Source organism: Giraffa tippelskirchi, chromosome 7, assembly GCF_054371585.1.
Source record: "Giraffa tippelskirchi isolate mGirTip1 chromosome 7, T2T-mGirTip1v1.2.pri, whole genome shotgun sequence".
In the NCBI taxonomy this organism is placed as follows: domain Eukaryota; kingdom Metazoa; phylum Chordata; class Mammalia; order Artiodactyla; family Giraffidae; genus Giraffa; species Giraffa tippelskirchi.
This window is the reverse complement of record NC_137281.1, coordinates 147,445,535-147,455,288: the sequence shown is the minus strand read 5'-3', so window position 1 is coordinate 147,455,288 and position 9,754 is coordinate 147,445,535. Positions and strand designations below refer to the sequence as shown.

Sequence of the window (9,754 nt, the reverse complement as noted above, 5' to 3'; positions counted from 1 at the left end):
TTGGCCTGCACATCTCAGGTTGCAATCATCCCAGGCCAGGTACCCGGCAACTGGAGCCCACAATGTAGCCTTAAGGACCGGGAATTATTGGGAATTATTCACTAGCCATTTCTAAACTGTTCTCCCCGCCCTGTTTCGCCTTTCCCAAGAAAACCCCCATCAAGGCTCTGGCCTAAAACTATCACTTGCTCCCATCCTCTGCCTTCTGACCCAAACTTGGTGTGGCCCTGCCTGGCAAACTATGCCTCTTGTTTCTAGGGGAACTGTAACATTAGACTTTTCTCTTAATGGCACTGACCTCTCTCCGTGACATCACTCAGTTGCATTTATAAACATCCAGGCACAAAACATGAGCATCGGAGGAATGATACTAGAGAACTCCTCCGTAGCTACACATATTCCCAGAAAGAACTTTGGTTCACAGGCTTTAGTAATAAAGTCAGACCCAGGCCAATTCAAAGAAATAAAATCTAAAGGAAAAATGGCCATGACTTCATTTCAAAGCTTTAAGATTGTCTTCTGAAACACCGAATAGGAAGTCAGCCAAAGAAAACGTGTAACACGCAGTTACTACTGGTCCCCAATCCCCGTGGAATCACTAGGTGAAATGTAAAACAAAGACAATAGGGTGTGATTAACTGGGATCACGGAAAATTGATTTTTACATGCTCTGAAGTACTGAGATTAATTCCCAGGAAAAGACTACCAATAACCCAACAGGTATTTATTACACAATAGCTATGTATTGGAGGTGGGTTTTTTTTTTCTCCATTTTTGTGAGCCACACTTTAAAGGCTTCATCAATATGATGCTGGAAAATACATGACATTTCCCTCTGAAACTAAGATGTAATGAACAGGTATCATAAAATCATGAATGGCAGTATCTTACACAAATGTTTTACTGTCAATGGCGAAAAACAACTTATCACTCACAGACTAAAAATCCACTGTTACATTTTAATCCACTTTTTAAAAAAGCTGTTTTCCATCCATCTAAAAACGGCCTCGACAGCATTTTTCTCCACATCATCCTATCTCAGTATTTCCAGATCTTTTAGGACCTTGAGGGGAAAAGTATGGTGAATAAAGACATTTAATAGTTTCTGCAAAGGACCATACACAAAACATTTCTATACTTATGGAGGAAAGTATAAGAGCACCTCAGAGCTCAGGGGGATACTGGTATATTAAAACACTTCTTTCCAACTATGGCAAAGCCTACAGTTCTAACACATCATGTGCAGTCCCCTGGAGGGCTTTGGAAGAGTGCTGGGCCTCACCCTCAGCTTCTGATTCAGCCCATCTGGTCAGCAAGAGAATATGTGGGTGCTGTTGGTCTCAGGGTCCTAGCACGCCTGTTCTAGGCATCTCCTGCTCTTTCGCCTTCTCACTCTGGATCTTGCCAATATTCCTTTCCTTGGTGAACATCTTCAGGATCTGCCCCACTCTTCAAATACTGTGCTTGAAAAATTTATTCCCCACATTTGGCAATTTTACCTAGTGCAGTGGCAGGAAAATGTCTTCTTTGGGCCATTAAGTTTGTTTTGCTGAGCTTCTTACAAACTTTATAATCCACACTCTCCAGCCAAGATTACTCGATGTCCTTGTTTCTTCTCCACGTTGCTATTTGTAGGCATTTGATGTTCATCTGTTTTGTGACCTTAACGTAGATGAAGGCATCACCGGACCACTTGCGTTCAGTGCTAACAGCAGAACCCACCCATTTCCTCACCTTCTCCCTCTGGGCCAGTTTTCTAATGGGGTAGAAACCCAACCTGAATGCTGTCACTGTCAGTCACCATCGGGAGATCGGGAGATAAGGAAATACTGACAACTAAAACGGGCATTAACCAAGGAAGCAGCTGACAGTAAGAGCAACCTGCTTCCACCACCCCTCCCACCATCATACGAACCATGATACAGTCTATAAGCTATGCCCCAACTAGAATGTAGCCACAGCTGCCAGAGAAAGTCACTCTGCTCTCATCCCAGCTCAAGGTAAGGTTCACCAAATATACAGAATGCTGAATACAGATTCTGACACTGAGATTTTTACCTAGCCTGAACCCCAGCAAACAAAAGCTTGTTGTGGCTCAGAATCACATAGTAAAGCCAAAATAAAGCAAAGACTTGACATGAATCATGCATCACCAGGAGCCTTTGCCTTGAGCCAAAGTGGGGAACCCATCACACCAGCCATGACAGTGCTCACCTGGCTCCCTCACTCAACATTCTGCGACTTGTTTGACTCTAGATGACTTTCGTGATAACTCTGCTCCTGTACTTTGAGCATCAAAACTTGCTGTGCTGTGGTCTAGACTGTACTTCTGGTTGCAAAATGCAGCGATATCTCAGATTGATCCATTTGGGATTCAGAAATAGTTTAATTACCTGTCTGAGGTGTTGAGTTTCACTTAGCCAAGGATGCCATAAGCATCACAGATTAAGAATCGTTTATTTCAGCTTTTGGTCATTTTGTTGCCAAAATGGCCTTTTTTGCAGTCTGTCTGTACAGCCCAGCAAAACAATGTCACCTGAAATTTCCAATTACGCTTGATTTCTATAGAATTCAGGCCTATTTTTCAAGAACACACCACTCAACAAAGATCATACTCTGCTCCTCCAAATTTGGCACCAAAAAACAAATACTAATTTCTTCTGAACAGTTATCAAAATGCAACAAAAGTTCTGAGGCAAATGAAGTTGTTCCCTTTAAGACACTGAATCTGAAATATAATCTCAAATTCCCTTGAACCCATAAGCAGAATTATCCTTTATGAAAGATGCTCACGCAAGTAGACAATGTCTTGACTTTCGTCTATTGTGAAAAATACTCAAGACTAGAATCTAGACAGGCAGACTATATAGCATGCTGGGATAAATCAGAATCCTGAAATAAGGAAGAACTGTGGAACTCTGCTTCAGTTATTACTTTTGAGCAGACCATATGTATTTGGGCTCAAAAATTATTCTCAAAGGAAGTCAAGCATCAGGTTTTCTTCCAAAAGATTACAAAACTTGATTTTGAAATTATTTTTTTGTTGAAAGGTAACAGATTTTTCTTAATTTGTAACGTTACACACTTTGCCATATAACAAGGAAATTTAAAGCTTAAGATTCAAAATACACTTGATTCTAAGGTTAGTCCTCTGGAATGGACTCATATAGAAAACAACTGGAGTGAAGTCAGTGAGTCTTCTATAAGCATGCTCATGCAGCAGCTTTAAAGAAGGAGCACAATTTACAACCCTGTGTTGGAAATGTACTTGTGTGCTTAATGGCTCTTCTCTTAGGCAATTAATTTTCTTTCCTGCTTATTACAGGTAGATATGGCATTTTGGGGCTTCCTGGTAGATCAGCTGGTAAAGAATCTGCCTGCAATGCAGGAGACCCCCGGTTCAATTCCTGAGTTGGGAAGATACCCTGGAGAAGGGATAGGCTATCCACTCTAGTATTCATGGGCTTCCCTGGTGGCTCAGACAGTAAAGAATCCAGCTGCAATGCGGGAGACCTGGGTTTGATCCCTGGGTTGGGAAGATCCCCTAGAGGAAGGCATGGCAACCCACTCCAGTATTCTTGCCTGGAGAATCCCTATGGACACAAGAGCCTGGTGGGCTACAGTCCATGGGGTTGCAAAGAGTCGGACATGACTGAGCAACTAAGCACAGCACAGCATGGCATTCTGGGGTGCTCCCTGCTGAAAGTATTCAAAATATGAAGGAAAGATTGATCAAGAAAGATGATATACAGCTTGTCTGGCATACTGTTTCAAAAATATGAGTCTCAGAGTGACTCAGTTCTATCAATGAAAAACAAAAGATTATAACCCAGGACTAAAAAAGTCTGAAAAGTCTGAGATTTTAGTCTTGGCTTGATTATGTGATTTGGGGCAAGTCATGAAGTTCTGTGACTGTTCTTAACCCTATAAAATGGTAGTAATCACCTAATTTTTCATCACAGAGATATTTAAAATGTAAGTAAAGCTTTTCATATAAATGACTTTTAATCACAGGTAAAAAGGAGAATTATTAGGTTATGTGTCATGAAGAAAAAGATGCTACCCAAACTACAGAGGTCTCAACAGGCCATTATCATGAGACTGATCTCTGCATGAGCCATGGAGCTTACTGCAAAGAAAATACAAGTATTATGTTTGTGGATTTCTCCCAGAAATCCAACAAATTCTAGTAGAGATGTGTGCCTCAGGACACTACTGGGACTACGTAAGAATGTACATGTGACAACAAAAAGCTAGCTTCATCACTGAAACACCAGAGTAGAACCACTTTATAGTCAGTGTTCCCTACACTGGCATGGGTGCGGCCTGTGGCCAGGAAGTACACGCGCCACTACAAGAGCACCTGGGTGGCTCCCAGGGAAGCTGGGCTGGCTTGAGCACTACTCACTCCATCACCTCCACCTGCCCCTCGCTCCACGGTATCCTTTGTTACGGGCAACGGCCAGGTTCTCAGTCTTCGATCAACTGCTACGTAAACTTAGCTTCCGGTCCCCCTTTCCCACCGGATTCATACCCACCTCGCTGACACGGACATTCTGTAGCTACCACTGATGAGGATGCCCGTTTTCAAAGGACTCCGACAGAGCGGCCCAACGTTACGTTCTGTGTGAGAAAAGAGGCCCCACTGTGCTTCCGGGAAAGGAGGCTCTTCCCACCAGGTGCCGGAGTGCAAGCTGCTCCAGAGCATCACCAGGGCAGTGGGCACTTGAGAACGGCTCCTGTGTATTTCAGAGTAAAAGCACTCAATTTATACCAAAAAAGAGCCCTTCTGCCAACCAGGTCCCAGGATGACAGACACTCTTGATGATCCTTTTTTAGAAAGGGTGGCTTTTCTCCAGTAGCTGTAGGCAGTCACGTATTCCTCATTTTGACAAAGGATCATCCAACTACAGGCATGGCTGTATATATAACTCCACAGGCAGCTAAGCCATCATAAACACGCCAAGTATAAAGTCACGTCGAAAAGACATTTTTCCTCCCCAAAGTATGGCCCCAAGAAGCCATTATTATAATAGAGTATGAATTTCTGCTACAGGTTACTGACCTATAATACTAACAATAAGTCTCATTTAGTACATAAAGGCTTACACCGTGACATGAAGTATTTAGACACAATCCACAGACTATTTTAAATTTGCTGTACACCTAAAGGACCTTCTTCATTACACTAATCTGTATGTATATAGACAGATCCTCTTTTGGTAGAATACAGACTTTGGAGATGAGGCAACATACAATGCAGCTGCTGGCGACTCCAATAGGCCATCTAGAAAAACGGAGGAAGTTCCCAAGGCCCATGCTGCTGGTGTCTCTTCTGAGGCTTCAAATTAAGAACTTTCTGGATTTATCTTTTTGGCACTATGCTTGAATCAAGACCAGGCTCAAAGGCAAGCCTTATCTCCTGCAAATTAATTCCACACACAGGTCTTAACTCTGTGTTTGGAACTGACTGCAAATTTAGAACTTCCTCAAATGGTATTAAAAGCACTACACAAAAAATACGCAAAAGCAGTTACTAGTTTTTCAAGAAAAACAAGACATATCTGCAAAAAATCAACAGCTCTGTAAACAGAGCTGTAGGTAACTGTTGGGACAACAATAGCAATTTAACATATACGGCATCGGATGACTTTTTTTAAAAAAAAACTGCAGTCTCAATACTTTATAATAACAAAAAAGATTTGCACAACATGATTTTCTAAGAGAACGAGTTCACTTCTTTGTTTGAAGAGGAGTCAGTCCCGATGGCGAAAGGACTGGGAATGTCAATTAAGATATGCAAGACAATATAATACAAAGTCTAATATTTGTTTCAACAACATCCAGTCAGCTCCTGGTGGGTGAAATACTGCGGTCTAGCTGTATCCAGGGCTCTTTTCCTGTGGCATTTTAAAAAATGTAGCTGCAGCTGAGTCAGTGGCTTTCTCTGCGGCAGAGGTCCTGACCAGCCACTCAGAGTCTGGAGGTTTGGGGGCCTGTGACGCTGGTGTGGCTGACTCCACTGCATCCATGTGAACTGGTAGGCGTGTTACGAGTAAAGTAAGGAGGAAAAGTCAAAGAGAGACAAATTAGAATGAGAGACACGTCAACACAAAACTTTCTTCATCCTTATATTTTATGTCCTATTAAACCAAGCAGCTACATAGGGTTTCTTTTTTTTAACCAAAAACTAAAGGCAAGATTTAAGTATGATAAGTATTTCTCCACATCAGAAAACAGGTTTAACTGAACAAATGAATAAATTCAGGAGTACAAATTCTTAATGTACTAATAACCACTTATGAAGCATTTACATGCCAGGAACTGTACTCTTTAAACACTGCATACTTACAATCTTATTTCTTAATGCAAACTCTTAGAAATAGGTATTGCCATCTCCATTTTTGGGGTCAGAAAACTGGGGCACAGAGAAAGCAGATAATTTGTTCAGAGACATGGATGTTTAAGCAGCAAGACTGAAACTCATATATTAGATTCCAAGCCCTCTGCTCTTTCTATAATGTTCCAAGCCTCCAGTATGACAGTGTTACCAGTAAACACCAGACAGCAAGGCAAATGGTAGAAAAATTCAACAGCCGAGCCATCTGTTTTTCAGCAAGGACATTAAGACATTCTGGACAGGATAACCACTGCTTGTCAGGGCTGTCCTGTTTCTTTTAGGACACCTACCCTTCTGGACCCTAACCCTGAACGCTCAAAGCATTTCCCAGTCACTGTGACAACCCAACACTGCCCCCACATTTGCCAATGCCCCCTGAGCAGAGTAGCAAAAACCACCATCACTCCACTGAAAACAGACATACACTAAAATAAAGCAAAACATTAAAGATTTTCATTTTTATCCTGTCACAATAATTCTACTCCCAAGAATATAATCTAGAAAAGTAACTTTCAAATTATGGGTCACAAAACCAATGTAGTAGGTCGTGACAAATACTTTTTTTTTTCCTTAATGAAAAAGAACAGAAAGTATCAGAGGGCACCCAAAGGTTTATTTCAGATTTTCCAGGTACACCCAATATATATTCAAACATGAATTTCTTACTGTGAGTTATCAGGAAAAAAATTGAAAGCTATTACTCTATGGCATATATACAAGTTTTTTAGAGGGCAGCAGTTTTCAAACATTTCAGAACCTCAACCCCAGCAGCAAGAAATACATATGACATCACCACCCAAATCTCTCTTTTTCACACACAAGTACGCATGCTCATTCACTCTTATTTAAGTGAAAATAAATTTCATTAAAAACTATACCTACCATTACTACAAGGTCATCAACCATGGGGAAAACACTATTCAAGAAAAACTTTTTGTGTTGGCTACATATATATATATTTTTTATCATGGAAAATATACATAAAATGTACCATTCTAATAATTTCTAAGCATGCTCCTCAGTAGCATTTAGTATATCCACACTGTTGCACAACCATCACCACCACCCATGTCCAGAACTTTTTCTTCATCTCAAAGGGAAATTCTCTACTCATTAAACAATAACTCCCCATTCTCCTTCTCCCCCAGCCTGTGGCAACCACCATTTGTTTTACCTTCTGTTTCTGTGAATCTGATTTTTTTTAGGTACCTCTTCTAAGTGGAATCATACAGTAGTCATCCTTTTGTGTCTGGCTTATTTTCCTTAACACATTGCCTTCATTCATATTGTAATGTGTGTCATAATTTCATTCTGATAATGAAAGATTTCAGGTTGAATAATAACTTACTGAAGGTATAGATCACATTTTGTTTATCCATTCATCCAGTGATGAACATTTGGGTTGTTTCTACTTTTTGACTACTGTGAATAATGTTGCTATGAACACAGGTGTACAAATACCTATTTAAATCCTTGCTTTCAATTATTTGGGGTGATATATACCCAGAAACAGAACTGCTGGATCAGAGGGTAGTTTCATGTTTAAGTTTCTGAGGAACCACCAGATCTTTACAGCGGCTGCACTATTTTATATTCCCACCAGCAATACACAAGGTTTCCAATTTCTCCACATTCTCCAAACAACGTACGCTGGTTTTTGTTTTGGTTTGTTTGCTTGTTTTGATACAGCCATCATAAGAACTGTGAAATGGCTGGCCAAGAAAAACTTTTGCGTATGTTCACCCACAGAATGGTGCAATACTTTCCCCAGTAGCACAAACCAGCATGAGAATATGACTGAAATGTTTATCAAGAATGATTAACTGTGATATATTCATCATGCTCAGAAGTGGAGTACTGTACATATGGCAGTAATGAATGGATTCTGGTAGGATAAAATGTGAATGAATCAAGAACTAGGTGAAACTTGTAACTTATATGATATTCCATTTACAGAAGCTTCAAAAACATGTAAAACTAGACCATATACTGCTTAGAGATACACATGTCTGTCAAAACTATTTGAAAACAACAAAGAATGACAAATAATTAACCAAAAATATATATTAGGATAATATATTCCCACTCTCCTTCAGAGAGTGGAAAGAAAATTTTTAAAAAAGACTTTTTTTTTTCTCCAAGGGAATCTTTTTGTTTGTTTCAATATTTATTTATTTGACTGAGCCAGGTCTTAGTTATGGTACTCGGGATCTTGGGTCTTTGTTGCAACACACGATATCTTTAGTTGCAGCATGTGAGATCTTTAGTTGCAGCATGTGATTTCTTGCAGTTGTGGCATAAGAGATCTGGTTCCCTGAGGACTGAACCCAGGCGGAGTCTCAGCCACTGGATCACCAGAGAAGTCCTGATGCTCTTTTTTGTAAAGTAGATGGTGGGTACATGGATACTTGTATTGTTTTTCTTTATACCACATATATATTCTATAAATGTTCTTCTGCGGCCATTCAATATTTATTTTCAAAAACATTTTTAACTTTAAAAAACATGTAAACCTAATTAAAAGGCATAGTAGGCAATAAGAATCTGCCCTATGACTCCTGAGACAAGGGCCAACCTAAAATGGAACTACTGAATCCAATCACAGGGTTAGAATAATATTGAGAATAACTCTGTTTTAAAGATTCTATTCACTTAATTCATACATTAAGTATCTAATGAGATTGTTCTATGTGTGGAGTACTGTTTTTTAGATGCTGGGGGTGTGGCAGTGAGTAAGACAGGTAAAATTCTTGCCCTGGTAAATGTATTGCTAGCATGGCTGGCTTGCCACCTGAAATCTTATACAACTAATTAACAGGTTAATTGTTGGGTAGCCTTTCAAGGACACATATCCTATCCCAAGAAGGTCAAAAAAGGCTCTTGGAATGGCCAGTATAGTCAGGGCTTTTGGTACTTCCCTGGAAGTCCAGTGGTTAGGACTGTGCACATCCAGTGCAGGGAGCACAGTTGGGAAATTAAGATCCCCACGCCCCCACACACACACAAAAATAAGTCAGGACTCTCAACAGAACATCTTGTCATCCCAATTCTCCATCACCTGAAAGCTATGTGTTTACTTTTTGAAAAAAAATGGAATTTGCACACCCAAAGCTCTGATTTGCCACTCTAACAAAGAAAATCATCGCAAGAAAAAGAAGTCTTGTTTTCATCTGAGTTCCTTATCCTTCTTGTAACTACTTAGTCTCTCAAATTTTCAAGAAAATAACCCTTTTTTCTTTTCCAGTTGCATTCTTTAAGAACATACACAATGGCTGGTTGACTTCAGCATGGGGTAGACAGTGCTGGGCATTCCCTGTTCTGGTGTATCAACCTTAAAAGCAGGTTAACACACTT

General features: G+C 40.2%; 1 protein-coding gene across 9 annotated transcripts in view; it reads right to left on the bottom strand.

Moving 5' to 3' along the window:
- Positions 1–945: 945 nt before the first annotated feature.
- Positions 946–9,754, bottom strand: part of GPATCH2L (G-patch domain containing 2 like) — a 60,551-nt gene continuing 51,742 nt past the window's right edge. For 5 of the 9 annotated variants that reach the window (XR_014059309.1, XR_014059304.1, XR_014059305.1 and 2 more), the window contains one exon: positions 946–6,037. Coding sequence is in view for 2 of the 9 variants with exons in the window: in XM_081509345.1 (XP_081365471.1) it covers positions 5,877–6,037 (161 nt within the window). In the remaining 7 variants the exon portion in view is untranslated. The remainder of the gene's footprint in view (positions 6,038–9,754) is intronic. The other 4 variants (XR_014059308.1, XR_014059307.1, XR_014059310.1 and 1 more) reach the window with 2 other exon arrangements.